Source organism: Drosophila takahashii, chromosome 2R (assembly GCF_030179915.1).
Source record: "Drosophila takahashii strain IR98-3 E-12201 chromosome 2R, DtakHiC1v2, whole genome shotgun sequence".
NCBI lineage: Eukaryota > Metazoa > Arthropoda > Insecta > Diptera > Drosophilidae > Drosophila > Drosophila takahashii.
This window is the reverse complement of record NC_091679.1, coordinates 40,577,453-40,602,738: the sequence shown is the minus strand read 5'-3', so window position 1 is coordinate 40,602,738 and position 25,286 is coordinate 40,577,453. Positions and strand designations below refer to the sequence as shown.

The 25,286-nt window shown below is 44.4% G+C and overlaps 6 protein-coding genes and 1 long non-coding RNA gene across 19 annotated transcripts; 6 read left to right on the top strand and 1 right to left on the bottom strand.

Annotated features, from left to right (window-relative positions):
* The first annotated feature begins 413 nt into the window (after positions 1 to 413).
* CNBP (CCHC-type zinc finger nucleic acid binding protein) lies at positions 414 to 2,742 on the top strand. Its single transcript, XM_017143317.3, has one exon. It carries the CDS (start codon positions 762 to 764, stop codon positions 1,266 to 1,268), a length of 507 nt encoding a protein of 168 aa, XP_016998806.1. The 5' UTR covers positions 414 to 761; the 3' UTR covers positions 1,269 to 2,742.
* A 1,139-nt stretch (positions 2,743 to 3,881) lies between these two features.
* Positions 3,882 to 5,739, top strand: LOC108058515 (uridine phosphorylase 1). The gene is made up of 4 exons (XM_017143283.3): positions 3,882 to 4,041; positions 4,094 to 4,293; positions 4,662 to 5,345; positions 5,486 to 5,739. The coding sequence occupies exons 1-4, from the start codon at positions 3,978 to 3,980 to the stop codon at positions 5,678 to 5,680; spliced, it is 1,143 nt and encodes a 380-aa protein (XP_016998772.2). The 5' UTR covers positions 3,882 to 3,977; the 3' UTR covers positions 5,681 to 5,739.
* A 95-nt stretch (positions 5,740 to 5,834) lies between these two features.
* ReepA (Receptor expression enhancing protein A) lies at positions 5,835 to 14,156 on the bottom strand. Of its 11 annotated transcripts, none has more exons than XM_017143272.3 (9): positions 13,711 to 14,156; positions 13,582 to 13,632; positions 11,561 to 11,633; positions 10,966 to 11,163; positions 10,775 to 10,888; positions 8,230 to 8,504; positions 7,490 to 7,616; positions 6,571 to 7,423; positions 5,835 to 6,343 (listed from the first exon to the last, which is right to left on the bottom strand). In XM_017143272.3, the coding sequence occupies exons 2-8, from the start codon at positions 13,611 to 13,613 to the stop codon at positions 6,572 to 6,574; spliced, it is 1,671 nt and encodes a 556-aa protein (XP_016998761.2). In that variant the 5' UTR covers positions 13,614 to 13,632; positions 13,711 to 14,156; the 3' UTR covers positions 5,835 to 6,343; position 6,571. The 11 variants fall into 11 exon arrangements, with proteins under 11 accessions (XP_016998761.2, XP_016998760.2, XP_016998762.2 ...); XM_017143271.3 differs by having other exon boundaries at positions 13,698 to 14,155; XM_017143273.3 differs by having other exon boundaries at positions 6,571 to 7,420; positions 13,698 to 14,155.
* Positions 9,527 to 10,396, top strand: LOC138912328 (uncharacterized). The gene is made up of 3 exons (XR_011417856.1): positions 9,527 to 9,634; positions 10,113 to 10,227; positions 10,284 to 10,396. It is a non-coding gene; the product is annotated as an uncharacterized lncRNA (long non-coding RNA).
* Positions 14,157 to 14,650: 494 nt separating the features above from the next.
* Nup214 (nuclear pore complex protein Nup214) lies at positions 14,651 to 20,856 on the top strand. The gene is made up of 8 exons (XM_017143304.3): positions 14,651 to 14,799; positions 14,854 to 14,992; positions 15,048 to 16,771; positions 17,346 to 17,527; positions 17,585 to 17,926; positions 17,985 to 19,132; positions 19,189 to 20,662; positions 20,726 to 20,856. Exons 1-8 carry the CDS (start codon positions 14,764 to 14,766, stop codon positions 20,748 to 20,750), a joined length of 5,070 nt encoding a protein of 1,689 aa, XP_016998793.2. The 5' UTR covers positions 14,651 to 14,763; the 3' UTR covers positions 20,751 to 20,856.
* Positions 20,857 to 20,954: 98 nt separating this feature from the next.
* LOC108058530 (chymotrypsin-like protease CTRL-1) lies at positions 20,955 to 22,974 on the top strand. 3 transcript variants are annotated; one of them, XM_070212804.1, is made up of 7 exons: positions 20,955 to 21,203; positions 21,260 to 21,305; positions 21,379 to 21,527; positions 21,582 to 22,193; positions 22,266 to 22,314; positions 22,374 to 22,507; positions 22,565 to 22,974. In XM_070212804.1, the coding sequence occupies exons 1-7, from the start codon at positions 20,972 to 20,974 to the stop codon at positions 22,948 to 22,950; spliced, it is 1,608 nt and encodes a 535-aa protein (XP_070068905.1). In that variant the 5' UTR covers positions 20,955 to 20,971; the 3' UTR covers positions 22,951 to 22,974. The 3 variants fall into 3 exon arrangements, 2 of the variants coding, with proteins under 2 accessions (XP_070068905.1, XP_070068906.1); XR_011417847.1 differs by lacking the exons at positions 22,374 to 22,507; positions 22,565 to 22,974 and having other exon boundaries at positions 21,582 to 21,981; positions 22,037 to 22,193; positions 22,266 to 22,301; XM_070212805.1 differs by lacking the exons at positions 22,266 to 22,314; positions 22,374 to 22,507; positions 22,565 to 22,974 and having other exon boundaries at positions 21,582 to 21,981; positions 22,037 to 22,222.
* Positions 22,975 to 23,320: 346 nt separating this feature from the next.
* On the top strand, positions 23,321 to 24,848 carry LOC108058503 (venom protease-like). The gene is made up of 7 exons (XM_070212129.1): positions 23,321 to 23,526; positions 23,584 to 23,629; positions 23,689 to 23,837; positions 23,895 to 24,458; positions 24,511 to 24,547; positions 24,616 to 24,639; positions 24,701 to 24,848. The coding sequence occupies exons 1-7, from the start codon at positions 23,322 to 23,324 to the stop codon at positions 24,846 to 24,848; spliced, it is 1,173 nt and encodes a 390-aa protein (XP_070068230.1). The 5' UTR covers position 23,321.
* Positions 24,849 to 25,286: the final 438 nt, after the last annotated feature.

Sequence of the window (25,286 nt, the reverse complement as noted above, 5' to 3'; positions counted from 1 at the left end):
CGGCTTTTTGTGAAGCATACCCTTAATGTGACAATCGGTTATCGATGCCTGAAATTAACGAATTTTAACGTTTTGTAAATATAAACACATTTAAAATACAAATTTATTAATAAATATTTACAATAATAATTAAATTTGTTTAAATAAATTTATTCCGATAACCCGTCATCGAGGGATATCCCTAACGCTTGGGCCGATAAGTTCGGTCCATCACTACGGGCACACTGCTTACGCCGTGGTCGAAAAACGTAACCAAATTTGGTTATGTAGTAACGTCGAGATAACAAAGACCCCTCTTAGGGAGCCCAGAACGAAATGTGTGAAAGGGAAACGGAAAAATGGATCCCGTAAATCCAAGCTGGCCGGGGGGGAGTAGCAAGTGCCCCAACGGCGCCACCCAGTCAGTCAAACATTTCGCCTCGTTGTCGTCGCACCCCGAACCAATGTGCACCGCGTGGAGGAGCAGCGTTGCATTGAAGCGCAACCGAAGCAACTCTGGCGAGTAGTCGATACCAGCCCCGATTTAGTACTCGGTCGGCTTAGCGGCAGCCATTTTAACTTTTGGCGTCGAAAATACGGCGAGGAAATCTGAGGAAGCCGGAGATCCTGTTCGTCTGTGTGGTTTTTTCGCATCCAGCGCAAGCAGTGTGTAGTGCTCGAGGGCCCGTGGAACCAGTGAGAGTGTGCGAGGAAGTTGAGAAGCGTTGATCGAGAGGGATTTTTGCGGAGCGAAGCGTAATCTAACCAAAATCGAAGCCAAGATGTCGATGTCTGCCACGTGCTACAAGTGCAACCGGCCGGGCCACTTTGCCCGGGACTGCAGTCTCGGCGGAGGACCGGGCGGCGTTGGAGGAGGCGGCGGCGGTGGCGGCGGCGGAGGCGGTATGCGCGGCGGCGGCGGCAGCGATGGCGGCGGCATGCGTCGCAACCGGGAAAAGTGCTACAAATGCAACCAATTCGGGCACTTTGCACGTGCCTGCCCCGAGGAGGCCGAGCGCTGCTATCGGTGCAACGGCATCGGGCACATCTCGAAGGACTGCACCCAGGCGGACAACCCGACCTGCTATCGGTGCAACAAGACCGGCCACTGGGTGCGCAACTGCCCCGAGGCGGTCAACGAGCGTGGGCCGGCCAATGTGTCGTGCTACAAGTGCAACCGCACCGGACACATCTCCAAGAACTGCCCGGAGACCTCGAAGACTTGCTACGGCTGCGGCAAGAGCGGACATCTGAGGCGCGAGTGCGACGAGAAGGGCGGACGGAACTAGGCGCCACACACACCACCCACCCACTCGTGGCACCTCAGCAAAAATGTAATCATCGAAGGAGGGAATGAGTAATAATTCAACACACGAAGAAGAAAAAGAATAATGAGAAGAAAGAAGAAAAAAAAAATATGAAAAACGAAAAATCAATTTGCTACAACATTCACAAAGCCAGCCAACAGCAAGAACAACAACAAGAAGAAGCGATAGCAGCAGCAGCACCCAAAAGTCAAGATCAACCCCCTCCACAACCACCCACCCACCCACCACCCACACCCATTAACACACACACACACGTGCAGACTATATAATCCCGAAGAATCATCCAGTAAACCACCATCTCTGAGCCTGCAGCGCGGTGCCAACGTCCCGAGAACTGAGAGAAGAACATGAAGCAGAGGAGGGCTTTCCAAGAGGAGCCGCCAGAAGAATCAGTGGTTAAGGAGGTAGAAAGGCTCTACGAAATGCGGGGGTACGGAGAAGAACATGAAGACGATAGCCAACGGCAGCTGTGCAGCCGAGAGAGCAGATGACGCCGACTACGTAGAGGATGAGGAGGAGGAGAGGAAGATGAGGAAGACACGACGACCCAATTTGTAAGATGAGACTAAACCGCAACAGCAAAAACAACAAGAGAAATCACCAAGCAAACCACTTTACTATAATTATACCTATATATGATTATGCTGCAAAAAGTGTTTGAATTTACTAATTACATTATAACGAATGGAATGAAACTATATAAGATTATATAAAGAAACAAAAAAAAGAATACCTTAAAGAATACTATATAAATGATCCTATTAGGAGTTCCACAGCCAGAAACAACCGAAAGAAAAAGCGTAAATAAAAATTATTAAAGAAAAAAAAACCAATGAAAAAGCTAAGAATCAGGCGGCGAGAAGAGAAGACAAGACCACAAGTTACCAACTCCACTCCATCCAGCTGCTGCCGGCGAGCCTTGGGAATTCTACAGGATGTACGACTGCCTAACCAGTATCCCACCCCTAAGCCACCCATCATGCCTAATACCTAACGATACCATCCATCCATACTACACCACACACCTATACCTACATCATACCATCATGATCCAAGATCTCTCGAGCGGGGTAGCTTATATCGCATAGCTGTGGAGCCGAAGGGGCCAGCAAACAAGAACAGAGAAGCAGACAAAGAACAAGAAGAGAACATCAACAATGGTAGACACACACATATACGACGACTATGAAAACGGAACGCAACGCTGGAGAGGATGAGCTAACCATAAGAAGACAAGCGAGCGAAGCACTCACCGGGCAGAAGAAGAAGACAAATGGCACACACACACATCTTCAGTTCAGTTGGACGGACGGGACACGAAAAAGATGCGAAACCTACGTACGATGAAGAAAATGAAAATTCAAATATCACTGTGATTGTTTTTTAATTGTAAATTAAAATGCTGGAGCTGCTGATTTGAGACAAAAAAAAATAATTCCAATACCATGTGTGATTTCTTACGGGAGGGAGAGTAATATTAACACCTCATTTGTTTTTTTATTTTTAGAAAACTTTTAACCCCCTGCTAATTTTTACTTGTTCCGCCCCTGGGCAGGAGAGAGCGATCACTCTCTCTCGCTGCCAACCAGTTTACCGGCAATTGCAGCTGCGAACACATGGCGCGGGCAGCTGATGGGGCTCTCTCTCCGCATATGTATGTATGCCGCTTTCTTTGCAGTTTACGTACCACCACACACACATTACATACAGACAAACGCGCTAAGTGAATATATCGTGCTGCAAAGTACAGTCGCCGCTAATGGTGAAAAATGGCTGTGCGAAAAAAAAGGCAGTGGAAGAGAGAGGAGAGAGAGCGAATCGGGTTGGGGTGGCAACTTCAACTTCGCCGGCTGCACTTGGCAACAAGTCGGCGCATCCACGGCGACTCCAATTGAGGGTCAAGGTCAGCGCTCGCGCATCAGCTGCTGCGCATGTGTGACGACGGCCATGATGATCGGGAGAGGGGGGCGAGGGGTGGGCTCCGCGAAAGCTGCGCTCCGAGTTTCTGGAGCTGCTGCATGTGGTCGCGGCAAGAAGAAGAGCTGCTCGCAAAGCTGTTTCGGCGGTTCGCAAAAGCCGGTTTGCCTCTTTTTCGCGGTTTCACTATATTTTATTGCGGGGCGGATAAAGTAATCGCTGCATTTACTTAGGCCTACGAGGGGCGGTACAGATGTTCTGGCGACACTTATCACATGTTTCGGGTGGAATTTTTCAAGAGGAAGTTTTTATCTTTTACCTGAGTCATAACAAAAGATAAATTTATTTGCAACATTTAAATAATTGGTTTTATCGCATAAGAAAGTCATCTTCAAAATTTGATTTTAAACTCGATTATTCAGTTTTCTAAAACAAACAATTTCTATAAAATTATCTGTATTTCAACGTATCCACATTTTTACTCGAATATTGTTAGGAATAAAAAAAGGCATGATTGTTAATAAAGAATACCAATCTATTAGTTGTTTTTACTAATATTAGTCTTTGTAGATAGTTAGGTACACTGAAGGACTTTTTTTTAAAAATGTAGGTTCTAATAATTTTATACTCTCGATCTTTGAATCAATTTTGAAACTTCTGAAGTTTCTCTTTATATAATTTAAATTCTACAGAAAACTGCTTCTGGAAATACGTTGTACAAAATTTTATTTGAAATCAAAAAAATATATAAAAATGCCCAAAAGTAATTGTAGTGACTGCACCTGCCGTTTGGCCAATGAGGTGGGCCAACTAAAGGGTAACGTCTAAAAATGGTGCAGGATCCCTATAATACAAACCGCATCCCATAGCTATCGTGAATGCCCAGAGCAAGACACTCGCCAAGTTGGTCAGGCAGATGAAAGAAGGCTGCAGAAAGGACGAGGAGAACAAGGAGTCCACCCTTTGCGGTCTGAATCCTTGCCTGAAGTGCCTGCAGCCCGACATACTTTATCACCTGGGACTTGACACTGAGACCACAGACTTCCCCAAGGTTTTTGGGGATGTAAGGGTAAGTTCTAATCAAATTGGGATTAAGAAAACTTGGAATAAATCTATAGATAGTATCTATTAGATACATATACCGAAATTAAATACACACAAAAATAGCATGTCGCCGTAAAATCGATCTGCGCATGTAAATTTCTGGTTTTGCAAAACCCTTTTCGTTTTTACATGAAATACTTATTTCGACCATATCAAATTTACCTGGCCCCATATCAAGTTCAAATTAATATTACATAATGTAAAATCGAAATGCGTTTCATATCGATTTTTTTAATATACATATTTAAGATTGTAAGATCCTAAATCCATAAATTCCAAAATATCATGGTCTTAAGACTACTATACTTATACATGATCCTTTCTTATAAACAGTTTGTTTGCATGGGAGGAACAGCGGGACGGATGGAGAACTTCGCCTACTACGTGATGCAGGAGATCGGCCTGAAGATCAATGCGGCCACCAAACTACGCGACATGGCGGAGGCGGGCAAGCGATTCTCCTTGTTTAAAGTGGGTCCCGTGCTCTGCGCCAGCCATGGAATGGGCTGTCCCTCGATCTCCATCCTGCTGCACGAACTCATCAAGATGATGTACCACGCCAAGTGCAAGGACCCCGTCTTCATAAGGATCGGAACCTGTGGTGGAATTGGCGTCGATCCCGGAACTGTTGTCATCTCCTCCGAGGCGGTCGATGGCCGACTTAATCCCGCCCACGAGATCCTGGTGCACGGCATCAGTGTCCAACATTCCAGCCAACTGGACGAGGGTCTGGCCGATGAAATCAAGATGTGTCACGATCCCTGCAAGGACAAATTTGAGGCCGTAATCGGTAGGACACTATGTGCCCATGACTTCTACGAGGGCCAATCGCGATTGGATGGTGCCTTTTGCGAATATACGCCGGAGAATAAGAAGACCTATTTGGAGCACCTGCAGAGCCAGGAGGTGAAGAACATCGAGATGGAGAGTCTTGCCTTTGCCGCCCTCACCAGTCGGGCCAACATCAGCGGCGCAGTCGTCTGTGTGGCAATTCTAAATCGCTTAAATGGAGATCAGGTGAGCTTAAATATATACTTTTAAAAATATTTTACAAATAACATATTACTAAATTATACAAATAACATGTTACTAAATTATACTAATATCATAGTTTATCATGAGTATTTTCTAAGTATTGATTATCATATTAATTGTAGATCAAAACACCTCATGAGATCTTGGCCAAGTGGGAGAAGAGACCTCAGGAACTAGTGGCCCGATACATACGCAAGGTCCTTTACTATAACGAACACGATATGGATTCGGAAGAACCCGAAGAGGAGTCCGAAGCAGGAGTTCCTCAAAGTGGGGCTGGAGACACCCAAAAGGCGCCTGCAGAGGAAGCTGAATAGTAAACCTGTAGATGAAATATCAAAGTTCCCTAAATCTGTCATACGTGTGATATATAATAAACACATTCTTGAATAACAAATATTATTTTAAATACCAACGATATCCTAACTATTTCAAAGTTTTAGAACATCAAAAACTTCTCTAATTGTTCAGTTCAATGGTATAGGTTCTTTTATTTAATGCTCAATTACAATATTAGGAATTTATGCTACACAATTGATAGGTTTCTTGGGGTTTCATTTTTGGTTAGTACAGCTGTTGGAGAACCTTTTTTGGGGGCAGATAGGCTAGGAGACTCGCTTAACGCTAAACTAGTCACGAAATGAGTACCAAATGGCCACCAGGAACGTAGTGCGCCTGGAGCTCTAATAGAATCACAAACAAAGTACACAATGCATATGCATATATAGCTAATATTATCATAATCTGTATCGATATCCGTATTAAGTTACAATTTAAACTAAAACATGAGGTTCTGGTTCTATGGATTTATACTTTCCATCCACCTAAATCAATATCTTGATGATGCTCCACTACTTTTCCGACTTGTTGCGCGTTTTGGCCTGCCCACCAGTGGCACCAGTTCCACCCACTTGGGATCTGTCCGTTTTCCGGCTGCTCGAACGGGGCAAAGTGGTGCAGCTAGCAGACATGGATTTGTCCTGCAATAAATGAAGGAATTAAAATATAAAATTAGAGTTTGTATACCACTTAAAACATTTCAAACAACATGCTGCAAATGCTTAAATCTAAGAGTTAGTAACGCAACTGTACAAAAGGATAGAATGCCATATTTTCAGGGGCCATGGAAGTTAAAGGCGCAGATGAAATCGCCCGGCGGTGAGCGAAACATAACACTGGGATGATGAGAGCTTCGAGCTGGGCTTACTTCAAATCTGCGTCTCTTTGGCCGCCAGCTGCTCATCCTCCGGCCGCTGGCTGGGATTAGCTTTGTTACGCAGCACATTAGCTTTGATTTGCTTGAACAGTTGGCCGATACCTGACTTGCGTTCCACGCTGCCCGTCGATGTCTGGCTGATGGCGTCCGGTTGGGGACTTAGTGAGTGTTTTTTTGGTGGCAGTGGCGGCGGTGGAGCCCGCCCCTTGCCATGATTGGCCCTGGGTCGCAAAGAGGGCGACGGGGAGTTGGATATAGAGGGCGATTCCGGTTCCAATTGGGCACGGAAGCTGTGCTTAATCTCCTCCAGCGTGGCCCGCATTTCACGAGGCGACATTGGACGCGGTCTTTCGGGTAGAAAGGGATCTGGTGCCGATGCAGAAGTGCTCAGGACCAGTAAAAAGGGGTCTATGGGTGGTTGGACATATGGTTTGCTTAGCTGGGGTTCAGCAGTTCCATTTGTGTTCTGATTTTCCAGCTTTTCTTTAGTTACCTCTGCACTCATATCATTGATTTTCTGGGTATCCTCTTCAGGTTTTTGAAATACAGCATCTTCAAACTCCTCCTCTTGAATAAAATTCTTTAGTGGATCTTGGTTTCGCTTCCCTACTTCCTCTTCATTTAAGTCCTCCTCTATTAAAGGCAAGGCCTCGAAAAAGTCCTCATCTTCCGCGATGTCTTTATCCTCCTCCTCCCTCTCCACCTCCTCCTCAAATGGGATTCTTTCAAAACTCTCCACAATCTTCAGTTCCTGGACCGCTGGAACCGAATTCTCCCCTCGCACACCTTGAAAGTACAGCTGGTTGTCTAAGTAGACCTCGTCCCTCATCTCCTCCAGCAACTGCTAACCAACACCAATCTCCAAACGGATTAAGATAGTTGCAGATAAAAATACACAAATAATTCCTACCTCATTGCGTTTGGACTTGGCCCGACCCTTGGAAGCATTCGTCATGGAGGAGGTGCGACTGAGACCGCTCACGGGTTCGGCACTCGAGTAGCCGGAGCTGATGTCATCCTGGCTGCGAATGTTGTAGCTGATAAGGTATATAAGAAATCAGATTTTAAAATAATATTATCTTGTAAAGTAGGAACCACAAAAAGATATGTTAGATATGTTATATGTTGGTGCTACAAAAGATATTTTAGATGTTGATGCTATAAAAAAAAAAGTGGTTTAAACATTTTTTGTAAACTACAGATTTTACATGGGTTTATGAAGCCACTGATTTTGGTACTTTTTTCAAAATACCTATTTAAAAATTTCTAAACTAATAGGTATTACTAATTCTTGCATTGGAATTAGATCTTAAAAGTTTAGATATTATAGCATTGTACATTTAATTATTCTGAAATTCTGACAAAATATATTTATGTTATATGTTGGTGCTAAATAATATAAGTTATATGTTGATGCTAAAAAAAATGTTTTTTAAACATTTTTTGTAAACTACAGATTTTACATGGGTTTATAAAGCCTTTAATTTTGGTTCTTTGTTTCAAAAAGACCTTTTTAAAAAATTCCAAACTAATATAACAAAATCTTTTATTTTAATTAGATCCTAAGAGTTAAGATATTATTATAATTTTCCTGAAATTCTGAATTTTTGTGGTACCGCTTAGCAATCCCAATCCCTTTATGATACTCACTTGAAATCGCCCGCATTCTTGGCGGTCACATCCACCTCCGTGAAATACATGCCCGTGGAGTGGCGTGTTCCACTGCCGCTTCTGCCCACGGGCGTCTGATTCCTTGGCCTCAGGAGGCGAGCGCCCGTGGAGGGCGAACGCATGACCACCGCCGACGAGGCCATCGAAGACATCATCACCGCGTCCAGCTCGTCCTGGGTGCGATGCATATCCGGCTCACTGAGATCGCTGAGGCTATAGCTCCGCTTGATCGTCTGCACCAGATTTCCACCGCCCTTTACGAGGGTTTCAAGTGATAGTTTGTTGGTGGAGTAGAGCACAAGATTTAACATTTGAATAAATTTAATTTTAACTTCTAAACTACAACTAATCGAAAAACTTAGGCATAAACATAGCAATAATACATGATTGGAAAAAATTAAAACGGGGTTAAGGTGATGATTGGTGAGTGTTTCGCTGAGTGTGTTTAAAATTCGATCGTTCGACTATCTGAGTATCTGTTTTTGGATATCATGGGCCATCTCTAGTAGCCCTCGATGTCCACATCGGGCGTGGGATCGCGTAGCTTGCGGCGCGAGCGGATCACATTGGCTGAGCTGCTGGCTTCCGTATCGTTGCTCCTCTGACCACGTTTGCCTGCCGTTCTGGTGGCGCCTCCAGCACGACGTGGTTGAGCCTTGCGCACGGGCAGATCCCGCAGGCGAGCTGCTCCGGCATCACCCATGGGCTCATCTTCGGGCTCCACCTCCTCGGAAACCTCACGGATGACCAGGCGCCTGGTCTCCGTCCGCGGCTCGTAGACCGTCTCCGCATAGCTCTCGATGCTGGTCAAAGAACTGGACCGCGGCAGCCAGTTGTCCGTGCTGTCCAGCATATCCTGACCCCGGGAAAGCTCATCCGCCGAATGGGAGTTCTGCAGGCCACGTCCATGGACCGATGGAGCCGTGGTCAGCGCATAGGTCTAGCAGTTAGCGGGTGGTTAGTGGCAATCGAGCGGTGCAGGCAGGTGCGTTTAGTTGGGATTTTGATTGGTGGTTTTATTTTTTTTTGATTGGTGTTTGTTGGTTGGTTAAATGCAAAGAAACATAAGTGAAGAAACGAAAAAAGTTAATTAAAATAGAGGCAACGCAAAAGTCTCAAATTGAAATGAATTGCAGCTGGGTCAAATGAGGCACTTTACACACACGCTCAAGAATTGTCTCATGCCCCGGTATCGTATCTATTTCTATTTATATGTAGACTGCCCTACCCCAGAGGCTATTCGGAATTGGAATTAGAATTGTGCAACTGGGCAGCTGGCCGAGTAAAATCAGCGGAATGCAAATCAGTGGAAGCAAGGAGTGCCGGCAGATGTCTTGGGTTGAAAACAACGCACAGTAGACTCTTTTAGAGGACTCAAATATAGGTATACCTACTTATAAAGAGAACTCTTTTCGCTTTTGTTCCAAAACCAAACGAGTTTCTTTGTCTAGGAACAAAGAAGAGCAGTTTCTTCCCTTTTTTCCCTGATGATTAATTCGCTATAAAGTGAACCAGCCACTTTGTTTGTTGGAAAAATGTAATACAATCTTGATTATATATCAAATTAATCAGGTTTTAGAAGGACACTTTACTTTTCTCCTTCTAAAGAGCAAAGAATACAGTATTAAAATTTTCCTTCTCTTAAAAAAAATCATAAACGAATGTCTTTGTTTGCTAACAAAGAAGGAAACTCAAGATTTCCAGAGATCGGATGATTAACTATAAGGAATGTGCCACTTAACCTATATATTAAAATTACTTGCACCTTTCAGTCCGCATAATTTATCTGTCAATATCTCGGTTCTCTGACCTACATCAACGGGCATTATTTATTTATGAACTAATGCATCTCTGCCCTCCAGATTCTATCCAATACATCCAATCGGTTGCAGTCCACAAGTGTCTTGGCCCACATCTGAATTGTTTACAAACAGTTGTGAATTGCGACGGGTATCTGGGATCTTTGGCATGATTTGGGTTTGTTCAGTTTTTGTTTTTATTACAGCGTTTCAACATGTTGATTTATCTTTCAGCGTTTATCACATACAGTGTATATAGTAGTGATCTGGCTACACAAAGAGAAACAAACACACTACAAACTAAAACTAAATCGAAAGAAACACGCAAATGGCACAAAAGAGCATTCAATTCTAGACGTTAAAAGTTTAAACTAAATAATAATAAAAGTAAAAATTAGATGTGAAGAGAAGAGAAGGCGAGCTGATGATGAAGGCGATGATGATTCTGAATTCTGATTCTCTTGGATGGGAAGCGCTGCCTGCAAACTGCTGGGGATTCGCTGACCAGTTGGGCGGATGATGATTAAGATGAGCACGCGAGAGTGTTGCGCAAAATGTTTCGAATATAGAAAAGCTGCCGCTGCTGCTGCTGCTCATTTTATGCAACGACGCTGGAGGCGATCGAAAATGGCCAAAATGAGTCGAGTGAGTGTGCGATGAGTGTGGGGTGAGTGTGTGTTTCAGTGGGGGCTGTGTGTGGATGCGGATGGGTGGGGGAGGATTACCTTGATGGCCGTCTGCATGAGCACATTGGTGGCATAGTTCACTCCCTTGGAGCCCAGCTGCAGGACCGCCGAATAGCCCCGCTCTTTGGCCTGATTCACATACTCGTCGATCTCCTGTGCACAAAGAAAAAAGAGAGGAATTTCAGATGTACAGAGAGATATATGTATATTTATAAGATTTCTAGCCCCACCTGTTCGTGGCGCGTCAACATGGGATGCACGAATTTGCGGTACAGCGTTGAACTGCCCTTTGTGGCCGGCGAGAGGAGCCAGAAGACCAGGGCCACCTTCACCTCGTAGTAGAACGGAAGCCAGGAGATGAAGATGTCCGTGAATGTTTCAATGCAGGTGAAAAATGCAAAGACAATCCAGTACATCATCCATTTAACCTGGGGAGAGATGAAGAAAAATTGTTAAAATGATTATAAATAATATAATAATAATATATATTTTTTTTATATTTTTTCCGTATACAGAACTTAATTAGGTACTCAATTTAATAACATTCAATTTACAGAGCTGGTAATTTAAATGAAAGCTGACAAATTAATTTAATTTGCAGTCTTATTATTACAAATTAGGTCGCAATGATTGCTATTAAATAGCCATTAAGTAATAAATTATATGATTATTACAAATGATTATGGATGGGATCCCCCCTTTTGAATCCGAATATAATTTTAAATTTTATTATACATATTAGGTCAGAATGTGTGTTATTAAATACCCATTAAGTAGTACATTATTTCTAATTAAAAAGGGGGATTTATTTTTCAGTATACTTACATATTCCTTGACATCCTTGGTCCTGACGGCCTTATAAGAGGCATAGGCCGGGTACAGGGTGCCGCAGAACAATCTGAAAGCGGGAAACAGTAAACTCTGGGCACAAGTACGCGGCGCTAGGAAAATGACAATCAGCGAGCAGATGCAGGCCGTGTTGAAGGAGAGACATGGCAGAGGACAGCGCTGCAGGAGCTCTAACAGTCGCCCCAGGGCATTGAGATTCTGGACTACTTTCGGAGTGGGAGCCGCTACCCTTTCTTCCACTATGTAGGCTCCACTGTACTCATCGCCCGGGTAATCACTGTCCAGCGAGCTCAGTGAATCGCCCAGCTGATACAGCGGATATTGAGCCCTTTGCTGCTGATGCGACTGCTGCTGTGGGGCGTAAATAAACTTTGGATAGACCGGGATCACATCCTCCTCCGGCTGATCCTCGAGCGAATAGCTGCGTCCGTAGACGGCGGTGCCCGGCGGATGACGTAGGCGTCGGAGATTAGCTGGCCGCTGGTAGAAGAGCGGCTGCTCCTGCTGATAGATGGGCCTCATGGCAACGGGGATGCATTGCCCGCAGCGCGGATCGCAGATCGTTCCTGGCCGCTAGAACGCCGAGCAGAGACTGCCGGCGGAGAGCCCCCAGATGCGGCGTCTAACGCTCAGGCGGGGGGTCTATTAATAAACCCGCGATCGGGTCTAGAGAGCAGCAGCAATAGAGAAGCAGCCCGTGGCAATGTTTACACGGAGGAATGTGCCGCAGTTCCGAACGACAGCTGCGTTCACAAAAGTAGCACTTGAAAGGGTTCGGAACTTTAAACCATAAACAGAAAATTATGCTACCCTAATGATTCTTTTAGACTTAAAAAAAATATAGAGAAAACAAAAAAAATTAATTGATATTACTCAATCTTCACTTTTGAGAACATACTTTTTTTATTGACTGTTATTTCATTTAAAAATTGTTATAAAGTATTTTATGGAATTATCTGGATATAAATACTTTTATGCTAATTTTTATTTAAGTTTTTTGTGAAAAATAAATTGATATTTTTCAAATAAATTGCCCTATGTTTTAAAACAAGCACAGTAAAACTGATAAAAATAAAAATTTTACTTTTTAAATTTAAATAGTTTACTGTAATAAGCACTCACTGTTTTGGAGTATCCTAAACAAGGATTCAAAAAATCTCTGGCATACTCAATCTTCTCTTCTAAGAACATATGACTGTTATTTCATTTAAAAATGATTATGAAGTTTTTTATGGAGTTATCTGGATCTAAAAATATTTATGCTGATTGTTAATTGGGTTTTTCGTTTAAAATATTTTATTATTAATATAAAATATTTCTTAAATAAATTTATATTTGTCAAACCATTTACCGTATGTTTTAAATCAAGTACTCTGTATTACTGATAAAACCTAAAACTGTAATTCACTGTATCAAGGACTCACTGTTTTCGAGTATCCTAACAAAGAGTTCCTACAATCTTGCCCGCCACTGTGGCGTATGAGCAATCGTTAGGTTTGCCAATTCGACCGCGATCTATAAATATTGACAACAATGGAGTCACAAAGAGAGTCGCCGGGTCGCCCATATCGGCTATATGCACATGTTCTGCACCCAAATCGGGAGTAAGCGAGTGCGTCGGCCTCGGAAACTTGGGGACTCGGTAAGTGGAAACTCCAAATTAGGAGTTCAATTGGGGGTTACGCACACACACTCGCACAAGTGAACGGTACTTTGCGGCGCGACGGCGACAGCTGATTAATAAACAAACAATCTGGTAATCAGCGAATCGAGAAACCACGGAAATATAACGAAAAATCAGAAGCGTGACGCCCACACAATTAGGAATCGACGACGGTGACTTTCGTAGGTGCTTTTTACTCGATTTTTGAAGGCCGAGCTTGAAAAGTTTGTTGTTTCTGTTTTTTTTTTTGGGGGTCAGCAGCTCTGCAGCGCTCTCACTCGCTCTCAGGGGTTATGCTATGAAGTTGGGGATTACTGGGTAACCGATTACTCACATTATAAGCCGCGAAAACAGACTGCTGATCATCTTGAAGGCCTTATCAGTTCTGGAAAAACGAAAATTACAGGGTATTACATGCGTTGATTTCATTATCCTTTTTCCTTTTCTCACCCTTAATTATCACCTGTAATTTCCTCGACTTTTCCGTGTGCTATATTTGTATTTCTAACGAGACTTTATAGACAATTTCGAACTAAACTTCACTGAATTACTTTTCACTCGATTATGGGGCTATTTTATTTGGTTACTACGATTTTGAGGAGCAGGAGGACTTCGAAATTATTTGGCTACGCAATTTTTAGCACCGTGTTGCGTCGCCACTGGATAATTGCGACTCGCCAGCTCGGTTTCAACTACATGGCTTTGTGCACTTTTCACTCGACAGAGAAAGAGCCGATGTTCTGTGCCCAGTTTTGCGAATGCATTGCCCGCGAACAAATCGCTTTTGTTTAATTCTCAGCAAACAAAAAGGAACGCTTGCTGGACAGAGACAGACGAACAACAACAAAGCTGCTGCTGTGCTGAAATTTTCATGCTGGGGCGCACAAAAAATACCAAGCAGATGAGTACTAACAAAAGGCAATCTGGTCACACTCGGATTTTATTTCGAAATAGAGAGGGTATTCCCTAAATAAAAACATTAAATTGCTAAATATTTATATGTTGATGAGCTCTTATTCAGATTGTTAAACATTTCAGCGCGTTATTTACTTTCAAATAAAAAAATAAATACATATTTTGTTTTATTTTGGTTGGTATCCAACAAGGCTAAAAAATTATACATGTTTTAGATCTGATTTATTTGAAAATAAAACAGATCAGTTAAACAAGGCAACAGAAAAATTTGAACAAAACAACAAACATTTAATTAATCTACCCTTGGGTTAAAAAAAATACTATGATATTTTTTGGAAATCAGTCTTTTATTTCTTTAGCATAAACAATAAAATTTTAAATTATGAAATGTTTAACTTTTTTTAAAAATTGAAAACAATTTTTTTTTATGTAGGGTGAATTTGTCTGTGGTGAGTTCCTCTTATATGACCGTACACGCTGTGGCGCGCTTTTTGTTTATCTGCCTTTTCAACGTTCTTGACCTGCAGCCACACCGCTGGCTCAAACTGAATTTTTGACAAACTGCATGAAATTAGCAAAATAATAGTTAAAATCAGCGAAAATGGCGCAAAATGCACCCGCCTGCAGGGACACACAGGTGAGCCGAATAACATTCGATTGAAAAGTCAAAATAACAATGATTTCGTTACAGGATTTTCAATTCAAACTGCACGACAAATTCGTGGCGTTCAAAAAATGCGGCGATCCGCGGAGCAATGTGAAATTGCTGGCAATCTCCAGCAGCCGGGGATTGCTATTCGGAGGGAATCCCACGCAGCCGGAACTTAAGGGTAAGAAAGGGTTTCTATCATAGTATATAACCACCTAATCCTCTTCCACCTGCAGTGATTATCGTAAAGGATCTGGTAAATGCCAAGAGCACAGGACAACAGCCGCAGGCGCGTTTGGTGCCGCTGCCCAGCATTCCCAACTACATCGCCTGCAGCTCCGATGGCAATTTACTGGCCGTGAATCACACCCAGAATGGCACCAGCCTGCTCAGCATCTATGCGGTGCCTTCCTTTATGACCCCCGATATTCGTCCCGTTTATAACATCCGCCTGGCTGCCGAGGATCATGTGCACGCCGTCCAGTTGCTCTGGAATCCCGTGCTGCCCAACAGCCTGGCTGTGGTCCTGAGCAATGGAGCTCTGGGGATGTATGCCCTCAAGGAGGGCGGCAACTTTGAGATGCACTCGCTGGACAAGAATCAGCAGGTGAAGTGCGGCTGCTGGTCGCCCAAGGGAAAGCAGATTGTCCTGGGATTTCCAGGCGGCAAGATACAGCAATTCAAGCCGGATCTAACGCCTGCGAAGACGCTGCTGTGTCCACCCGGCGTCCATGATGCCCCCTTCGACACCATCGCCATCCAGTGGCTGTCCACCTTCCAGTTTGCGGTGATCTTCCTGCAGCACGGCGAGGATTGCAATCCTTCGCTTTACATACTAAATGCCCCGAAGGTTGGGGCACCCAGCTATGTAAACTACTATGACATCTGCTACAGCCTGAATGGTCCAAGGAACCATCAGTTCTTGTTCAGCCATGTGGCGCCTTGGAATCTGCTCCTCGTGATCTCCGCCAATGGCGTGGAGGTGGGCGTCATGGGCACCGCAGAGACTGGCGACACGCCCACCTGGCAGCAGTTTACCCTTCTAGACGAGGCGCGCATTGAGTTGCCCTTGAGTGAGAGCACCCAGGAGGAGACCTTCCCTTTGGGCTTCGTCTACGATACTTCATCTACACACCAACTGACCATCAACGAGCAGAAGCTACCGACGATGCCAATGGTGCATGTTCTCGGCTCGGATGGAGCCCTGCTCTCGTTCAATTTCCTGAATATGCTGCCCACGGCGGTCTCTGTTTGCTCGCCACCTCCTCCGGTGGCAGATACTTCGGGGCAGTTCCGGCCACTGAATACGCTGCTTCCCAGTGACGCCGAGGAGGAGCAGCCAGTGGCAACCAGTCCGCCGCCTAAGACGCCTGCGGTCAGCGCTCCCTCGGACATTTCGTTTGCTTTTACACCGAACACGGTTACTTCAACGCCGGCTCCCTCGAAGGACAAGCCGCCGTCGCTGTTCTCGGGCTTTGGAGCTCCGGCAGTTAAAACTCCTGCCCCACAGCTATCCTTTGGAGCTGCTCCGACGCCCGCTCCACTCTCGTTTGCTGCTCCGCAGGCTGCTGTGGCCAAGCCACCTTCTGCTTTTGGAGGATTTGGTGCGACAACAGCGGCTCCTCCATTGGGTTCCATGTTCTCGGCACCCGCAACTAATGCCTATGTCGGAATGCCAATAAGCAAGCCTGCAAGTGCTGCTGTGCTACCACGTAGTTCAGCTCCTGAAACGAGTGCTCCTGCTCCCGCTGCAGTGAACAAACCGCTCTACACTGTTCCGCCGACTTTTACACCGGTGGCCACAAAGGCAGCACCATCGGCTCCTCCTCCAAGTCTAGAAGCCACCCTCAAGCCAGATGACACTGAGCCCATTATCAAGGACATGATTGCCCTGCAAATCGAGGCCTTTAGCCAGGATATTCAAAAGCAGAAGGACCAAACCAAGGAGCTGCTCAAGGGCGTAAGTAAATATTATATTCTCTTTGAATGAACGCAGTGAAGGAGACGTTTCCGACCCTAAAGTATATATATTCTTGATCGGCATCAGCCATGTCCGTATGTCCATTCGCCTGTCCGTTCGTCTGTCCGTCCGTTTCCACGCAAACTAGTCTCTAAGCTTTTAAGCTTTCGGGATGAAACTTTCCCAAAAGTCTTCTTTCTATAGCAGGTACTATATAAGTCGGAACCGGCCGGATCGGATAACTATATCTTATAGCTCCCATAGAAAGCTTCGGTGTTTTTGTAAATATTACCTTCTACTCTTGGGAATATTATTTTAATAAAAAGCAATCGGAACACTATATCATATAGCTGCCATAGGAACGGTCGAAAAATTAAATGGAAATTAATAGGAAAAAAATGATATCATTGTTGATTTTTATTACATTCTTTCTACTCGGGGATATGACTCTTTAAAAATTTAAGAATTTTGATTTGATAGGAATGATCTGAAAGGGTATATATGTAAGCTTCGGCTGGCCGAGGCTAGCTTCCTTTCTTGTTTCGTAGTTACATTTCTAGTTTCCCTTTTGCAGATTGTGGCCCCATCAGCTCTGCGTGTCTATGCCAAGCGATTGGACGATCTACAGGAGCTGAACGAGCAAGCCAAGGATGTGGAGTTTGAGTTGGATGTGCAGGGATTGCGTCAGGGTCTCAATGAGGCTTATGCCATCGTGGCCGAGTGCCGTGGCAAGCTGGAGATCTACAGGAAACCCGAGTGGGTAGAAAGTTATTCTACTTATAAACCTTCCCTTTAAGAACCTTCTTCTTTTAGCATCACTCGTCTGATGAACTCCAGCTCCTGCGATCCCGCTGGCCGTCGAATGCTCGCCCGCCTTCAGAGCTACGTGGCCGCCAATGAGGCCCAGCTGCGTCTCGCCCAGCAGCACGTGGATGTCCAGTGGGAGCAGTTCCAGGATGTCGTGCGGCGCAACTCCAAGTCGCGCATGCACATGCCCTGCCTGGAGGGCATCTACCAGCGGCTGACTAAGCTGCAAAACCTCGCCTCTCAGCAGCGAATCCAGCAGAACAGCATCAAGGCCAAGCTCAAGGAACGCGGATTGCTTCAGGCGGCACTGCTCGACCAGGAGAACAGTCGCACCCGCACCAACGAAGCGTTAGTAGTTTAGATTTTATATGCCAATCTATTTTAAGCTTTATTTTTCTTCCTGCAGAGTGGAAACATTGGCAGATTCGATACTTTCAATGAGTCTCAGCCAGGTGGTGGACTCCAATGCAGCTAAGCTCACGCATCAGAGGCTGCAAAAGATTCGAAAGGTTGTCCAGCTGCAGAAGATCAATATTATTGGACCGCAGCGACCGGATCGCGTGGGCCTGAAGTCGGAGGTTATTTTGGAGACCAAGCGCCGGGCGGAGCAGATTAAAAAAGCGGCTGCCAAGCCATCGACGGCCAACAAGTACACCCAAGCAGCAGTGGCTCCGCCTCCTGCACCAGTGGTTGCTCCAATGCCTTACGTTCCACAACCAGTGGCACCTCAGCTGCCGAAACCCATGCCATCAAAACCGGTGGCTATGGAAAAACCCCATCCTGTCCCTGTATCGACGCCTTTCTCCTTCAGCCAGAGCAGCCCATTTGTGAAGACATCCACGGTGACTCCTACCACAAATACCGTGACTCCTGGTGAGGCTGCCAAGCCGGGACTCTCCATGTTCGGCGGACTAAGTAGCGGTAGTTCCAGCTTCAGTTTTGGCGGCGGTGCTGCCAAGTCTGCGCTCTCGTTTGGAGGAGGATCGCCTGCAGTGGAATCAGCTCCAATACCAAAACCAATTGAAAAAGAACAGCCTGCTCCAGAGGCAGCTAAGCAGAAAGAGCAAAAGGCAGGACTTGAAATCAAGCCAGTGAAAGCCGTTCCTGAAGTCACAAAAATAGCACCGCAAGCCCCTAAAGCAGAGCTCGCTACTAAATCCATTGGCTTTGGAGGTTTTACAGGAACTGGCGGAGCTGTGGGAAGTGCCTCCAGCTCTCCGTTTAGCTTTGGTGGATTGGGATCATCACTGGGCTTTGGAGGAGCCGCCCCTGCTGCTCCAAAATCTGAAGCTCCTAGCAGCACAGTTCCTGTGGCAGCTACTACCACTTCAGCTGCTCCATTTGGCATGTTCGCGGCTGCAGCTGCAACTAAACCAATCACCAGTGAACCCACAGTGACCAGCAGCACCACCACAATCACCAGCAAGCCAACGCCTGTTATAGCATCCACCCCTTCAACTGATGTTCCTCCTGTAAGCACGGCAAGCAACTCGGATTCCACTGGCGGTCTTTTCGGCTCTGTCAACATTTGCAAGCCAAACGCAGCACCAGCAGGTAGAGTTTTATATGCTTATTAAGTTTAGCATCAAGTAAATGTCTTTCCGCTTTAGATTCCACCAAACCAGCCAATATTTTTGGAGGTCTGAATAGTGGTTCAACCTCTGGCAGCTTTTCGTTTGGCGGCGGAAGCGGCGATGCCTCGAAGGGATTATTTGCCAGCATTACTCCAGCACAACCAGCGACGACTTCTGCAGCAGCTACAACTGTTTCGGAAACCACAATTAAAACTGAACCCATTACAACAACTGCAGCACCCGCTACAACTGTGACTACGACTCCTGCAGCAAGTGCAGCTCCACCAGCAGCAACAACTAGCGCCGCAACAGTGACATCATCCAGTAGTGCTGTTCCCGGCAGCGCCTTCTCCTTCTCGAATGCCTTTAGCAACCTGAGTGCTGGAGTGGCTCCAACTACCGCCGCTACTGCTGCTGCTGCTCCTTTGGCGCCCAGCAGCTCCACCGCATCCACGGCCAGTAACTCGTCTACTTCAGTTTTTGGCGGTGGCTTTGCAGCAGCAACTTCAACAGCTGCTCCAGTGGCTAATCCTTTTCAAGCGGCTGCAAAAACTACACCACCGAGTGGCAACATTTTTGGCAGCATACCCAAGCCGGAGACCAGTGTTTTTGGAACAGCTACCGCTGCTGCTCCTTCAGCAGCTGCTCCACCCACTGGACTCTTTGCCTCGGCTGCCATTAGCAATCCGTCGCCATTCGGCAGTCCTCCTACTGCAGCACCCGCTTCTGGTGGCAACATTTTTGGCCAAGCCGCCAAGCCAAATGTCTTTGGACAACCGGCGCCCGCAGCCGACGGTGGATCCATTTTTGGCGGTGCAGCTAGTTCACCCTTCGGTTCGAGCTCCATTTTCGGCGGAAGTAATCCACAAAGTCCTGCCCCCGCCGCCGCTGGAGGTGCTTCGATCTTTGGCCAAAGTGTGTTTGGTCAGTCGGCGGCAGCTTCGCCGGCGGCAGGTGGAAATATATTCGCCAATCCCGTGGGCACCCCGCAAGCATCTGCTTTTGGTGGCGGCGGCGGAGGAGGTTCCATCTTTGGTTCACCTGCACCAGCCGCAGCTTCTCCCGTTTCTGGCGGCTCGATCTTTGGCGGTGGCGGCAGCAGCTCCGGTGGATTTGGCTCCTTCTCGCAGACAACACCGGCGCCGGGTGCTTTTGGCGGTGGTTTTGCGCAAGGAGGAGGTGGATCCGTGGCCCAGTCGGGCTTTGGATCACCGCAAACGCCGCAGCAACAAGCGGCACCGGGAGGATTCGGAGCTAAGCCCGTTTTTGGAGGATCGCCGGCCTTCGGAGCGAGCCCCACCTTTGGCGGAGGAGCAACCTTTGGCAGTCCGAAGGGATTTGGTGGATTCGGCGGGGCTACTCCTGTGGCTTCACCTCCTGCGTTTGGTGCTGCTCCTAAGCCGACGCAAGGAAACATCTTTGAAACCCTGGGTGGCCAGGAGTCAGGCCTCTCCTTCGGAAATCTGGCACAGACAGGAAACTCCAATACCCAGAAACCCGCCTTTGGAGGGTAAGTAAACATGATTCCACCTACTTTATATTACTAACCAAAAATCTACCTTTCCCATTTTAGATCGAGTTTTATGAATTATCGTTGAGTTATTCATGTAAATGTTATGTAAACTCAATATTTTGTTCGTTCAGTTTTAGAGCTTATATAAGATTACTACTTAAAATATATAGCATCAGTAAAATTCACGGAAATCTGATTGTGGGCAAACTTTTACTCAATTTTCATGACCTACGCAATATTTTTGTCATATTCTGAGCAAGAAATGATAAGGCTTTCTATAAATGCAATGACTGTAGGGTTATCTCAATGCATTTCTCTTTAGCATCTCGGAGAATGCAGTCGCGTTCAGCTTGGATTACTTTGTTCGCTTGGTTTTTAGTTCACCGAGGAGCTTCCCAGTTTTTAGAGGAACCTTGTGGAACTTCAATTACACCCAAAATTCGGAACGGCAATGATGCTAGACTTCAAGACGCCGCCTGGATGGCAGCCATAAGAAATGTCACGCATTTTATTTGCGGTGGCACGCTAATTCACAAACGTTCGTATTTTTTTTACAAAACAAGATTTGATTATAATATAAAAAAATTTGTTCAGGCTTTGTGTTAACTGCTGCGCATTGCATATATAGGCAGGGAATCCTGTAAGTATGAATATTATTAGTTTAATACGAGTGTTTATAAAGATTTAACTAAAATTATTTGTTTTAAATCAAGATTTGTTTGGTTGGGAGCATATAACAGAAATGAACCAACAAAACGGAGAAATGTCTCAAAAGCATTGACACATCGTTTGTACAACGGACAGCCTGTAAATGGTTATGATATAGGCCTGCTCAAGTTGTCCAGCAGCGTCGTCTACAATGGTATGTAAATAGTATCACCGATCAGGAAAATATATTAATTAAAATTCTCTGCAGTTCGCATTCATCCAATCTGCATAGTTTTGGATAGAAATATTAAGAACGATGTAGAAACAATGGCCACCTTCAAAGCCTTCGGCTGGGGATTAACTGAATACAGGGGATACGAAAGTGATATTCTACAAACCATCGTCATCGACCATTTAGATCGAACAAAGTGCGTAAGGGGACTGGGAACAATGAGTCTCAGTCTAACCCAGCTATGTGCTGGCTCTTCATCCGGGGACACTTGTGAGGGCGATTCAGGTGGTCCATTGACCAACAAGATCGTTCTTAATGGAAGCGTTCGCGAAGCTCAGTTCGGGATCGTGAGCATTGGCACCCAATACTGCGATGGACTTGGAGTTTACACCGATGTGACAAGCTACGTGGACTGGATTGAGGCTGTCATTCAAAGGTTTGATACTGAGGAGCAATCAGAGTCCCCAGGAATCAAGCAAATTCCTCTACAGCCTCGCATGGATCAAGATATGTGGTTGTACGGAGACTGTGGTGGAAATACCATAGCATCTCATTTACAGGCAAGGATTAATGGACCTAATTTGATGGCCCAGGGCGTGATGATAACGGACCGTGACTATCAGTTCTATTTGAATCTAATTTCATTAGGTTATATAAAATATACATTTTAAGTTTAAGAAAATATAATGCTTGCAGTTTTAATCAATATTTATTTTTCAGGATTTGTTCTAACAAATGACAGAGGCTTGCCAGAAAATGCTGCTTTCTTGTACGTAGTCTAAAAAATTTAGTTGTTCATTAAAAAAATAAATAAAAATTAATCCACAGAGACGTGAGTGTCTTAGGAATCCGAAGAACCTATCAAGCATACAGAGTGATCCGAATCTTCAAGAACCAAGAGTATTTAACGGTTAACAATAGTATTGCCTTGTTGCAACTCAATCGGCCGGTAAAGGGCCCAGGTAAAATATATTTCTTTAAATATATATCGCCTTATTTCCCAAATTTATATTTTTCAGTCGGAGTGAAACCGATTTGCATGCTTGCGAACCTAGAAGACCAGCAGGAGGCAACGTCCACTCCAACTTTTACTGTATTTGACTTTGTGCAAGCTGGAGGACGCAAAAGAATTTTTGATTACGGTGTTTCACTTATTAACCACTACCAATGTTCACTCGGCATCCAGGACGCAATAGAACCAGATCAACTTTGTGTGGAAACTCCTCGCGGAATAAGTCAGAATTTTGGAAAACCTGGCGACGTTTTGGGTAAAAAGATTCTGCTTTCGGGAAAGGAACGGTTTGTTCTTTTTGGTATTCTCAGTTATTCTTCTAATGGGCTGAACGTTTTCGCCAATGTTATGAGCCACACTGAGTGGATCGCCAATATAATTAATTTTAATTAATTTTAGGGAAGATATATACTATATATTTCCCTATTTCCCAACATTGAATAAATATTTAAAAAAAGGTAACTTAATATTGGTTATGTTTTCTTTAAAGCATAAGTTGCATAAGTTCAGCTTTAAATGTTATCTAAAATTACTTAATGTCCTAAAATATATACTTATGTTTGTAGCATTCTTAAAATTATCAATTCTCGGAAGCGGCTATTAATCCGATAGCAGGAAAGTTATTACTTAAAGATCACTTCAATTCGCATTCCCCACGCAATATTTATGTATTTCCTCGAAAGAAGTGATAAGGCTGTTCATAAAATGGGTGACTTGAGGGTTATCTTGACCATTGAATTCAGTTCTTTTCAACATCTCGGAATATGCAGTCACGTATAGCTTGGATTCCTTTGTTCGCTTGGTTCCTCGTTCACCTAGGAGCTTCCCAGCTTTTAGAGGAACCTTGTGGAAGCTCTATTGCATCCAGAATCTTCAACGGAAAGGATGCATTCGTTGAAGACGCCGCCTGGATGGCAGCCATAAGAAATGCCACAGATTTTATTTGCGGTGGCACGCTGATTCACAGACGTTCGTATTTTGATACAGAGCAAGATTGGAATATAATATAAAAATGTTTTTTTTCAGGTTTTGTGTTAACTGCTGCGCATTGCATTCGTAAAAACGATACCCTGTAAGTATTATAAACGGAAGCCTAAATTAATTTTAAATAATATTTTTTTATGAATAAAGATTTGTGAGGTTGGGAGCATACAACAAAAATCACGCAATGGTTCAGATAAATGTAACAAAAGCAATAGTGCACCGTTTGTTCACCGGACATGCAGATGATGGAAATGATATTGGTCTGCTCAAGTTGTCCAGCAGCGTTGACTTCAATCGTATGTAAATCGGTTTCAACCTTAAAAAAGTTATAAACTTCTTATAATTTTTTACAGGTTTCATTCATCCAATATGCATTGTTTTGGATAAGAATATTAAGAACGTAGCAGAAGCAATACCCACGTTTAAAGCCTTCGGCTGGGGACGAACAAAATACAACGGATCCGAAAGCGATATTCTTCAAACCGTCGTCCTTAACAATTTAAATCGAGACGAGTGCTTCAGGGGACTGGTATCGAGGGTCAGTTTAAAACAGATATGTGCTGGGTTTTCATCCGGTGACACTTGTATGGGCGATTCCGGTGGTCCATTGATAAACACTATTCCATATAATGGAAACACTCTCAAAGTTCAGTTCGGGATCGTGAGCTTTGGCAGAAGATACTGCGATGGACTTGGAGTCTACACCGATGTGACAAGCTATGTGGACTGGATCGAGGATGCCATCAAAAAGTTTGATACTGTGGATGCTTCACAGTCCGCAGTAATACCACTACAGCCTCGCAGGGATCAAAATAAGTGGTTGTACGGAGACTGTGGTGGTAGTACCATAGCATCGCATTTACACGCAACCATTTATGGAACCAATTTCAGGACCCAGGGGGTGATGATAACAGACCGTGAGTATTTCTATCTATCTATCTCTATAAAATATTTAAATTTAAAAAAAAGTGGATCGACGGTCATTACATTTGGAAACTGGACACAGGTTAGTGTTAAAATAATGTTAAAAATAATGTTATATAAATTTCCAGGATTTGTCCTAACAAATGCTAGAGGCTTGCTAAAACTGGCGTCCTTGTAAGTTACATATATCAAAAGCATGTTAGCTAATTGAACATAAATTAAAATTTATCTACAGAGAAGTCAGTGTGTTGGGAATACAAAACACATATGAAGTGATCCGAGCCTTTCACAACCAAGGATATTTTACGACTAGCAATGGTATAGCTTTGCTACAACTTAATCGACCGGTAAAGGGTCCAGGTAACATACATTTCGTTATATAAATGTATCGCCTGGTTGCTGATTTTATATTTTACAGAGGGACAAAAACCGATTTGTATGCTTGCGAACTCAAGGGACCAGGAAGTCGACTCCACTCCATATTTTACTGTATTTGACTACGGACGCATATATACTTTTGATTTCACCGTTTCAATCACTAATCCCAAACAATGTTCAGACAGAATCCAGAGGGGTCTTGAACCGAAACAATTTTGTGTGGAATTTCCTCGCGGAATAAGTCAGAACTTTGGAAAACCTGGCGACGTTTTAGGGAAGAAGATTATGTATTATGGAAGGGAACGGTTCGTTCTGCTTGGTATTGTCAGTTATTCATCTAATGGTTTGTATGTTTTTAACAATATTTTTAGCCACACTGAGTGGATCGCCAATATAATTAATTTTAATTAGTTTTAGCGAAGAACTGGATAACTTTCTAACTT

Excerpts from the sequence above, each read along its gene's own strand:
- CNBP (XM_017143317.3), top strand. The coding sequence starts at position 762 with ATGTCGATGTCTGCCACGTGCTACAAGTGCAACCGGCCGGGCCACTTT.
- LOC108058515 (XM_017143283.3), top strand. The coding sequence starts at position 3,978 with ATGCCCAAAAGTAATTGTAGTGACTGCACCTGCCGTTTGGCCAATGAG. Across the intron at positions 4,042-4,093 it reads TGAGGTGGGCCAACTAAAGG|CTATCGTGAATGCCCAGAGC; the intron begins GTAACGTCTAAA and ends CGCATCCCATAG. Across the intron at positions 5,346-5,485 it reads ATCGCTTAAATGGAGATCAG|ATCAAAACACCTCATGAGAT; the intron begins GTGAGCTTAAAT and ends TATTAATTGTAG.
- ReepA (XM_017143268.3), bottom strand. The coding sequence starts at position 12,106 with ATGAGGCCCATCTATCAGCAGGAGCAGCCGCTCTTCTACCAGCGGCCA. Across the intron at positions 8,505-10,774 it reads TCATGCAGACGGCCATCAAG|GGCGGTGGAAATCTGGTGCA; the intron begins GTAATCCTCCCC and ends ACCCTCGTAAAG. Across the intron at positions 7,421-7,489 it reads CCAAGTCCAAACGCAATGAG|TTGCTGGAGGAGATGAGGGA; the intron begins GTAGGAATTATT and ends GTTGGTTAGCAG.
- Nup214 (XM_017143304.3), top strand. The coding sequence starts at position 14,764 with ATGGCGCAAAATGCACCCGCCTGCAGGGACACACAG. Across the intron at positions 14,800-14,853 it reads CCGCCTGCAGGGACACACAG|GATTTTCAATTCAAACTGCA; the intron begins GTGAGCCGAATA and ends ATTTCGTTACAG. Across the intron at positions 17,528-17,584 it reads GAGATCTACAGGAAACCCGA|CATCACTCGTCTGATGAACT; the intron begins GTGGGTAGAAAG and ends TTCTTCTTTTAG.
- LOC108058530 (XM_070212804.1), top strand. The coding sequence starts at position 20,972 with ATGCATTTCTCTTTAGCATCTCGGAGAATGCAGTCGCGTTCAGCTTGG. Across the intron at positions 21,528-21,581 it reads CAGCAGCGTCGTCTACAATG|TTCGCATTCATCCAATCTGC; the intron begins GTATGTAAATAG and ends AATTCTCTGCAG. Across the intron at positions 22,508-22,564 it reads TCGGCCGGTAAAGGGCCCAG|TCGGAGTGAAACCGATTTGC; the intron begins GTAAAATATATT and ends TATATTTTTCAG.
- LOC108058503 (XM_070212129.1), top strand. The coding sequence starts at position 23,322 with ATGCAGTCACGTATAGCTTGGATTCCTTTGTTCGCTTGGTTCCTCGTT. Across the intron at positions 23,527-23,583 it reads TGGCACGCTGATTCACAGAC|GTTTTGTGTTAACTGCTGCG; the intron begins GTTCGTATTTTG and ends GTTTTTTTTCAG. Across the intron at positions 23,630-23,688 it reads ATTCGTAAAAACGATACCCT|ATTTGTGAGGTTGGGAGCAT; the intron begins GTAAGTATTATA and ends TTATGAATAAAG.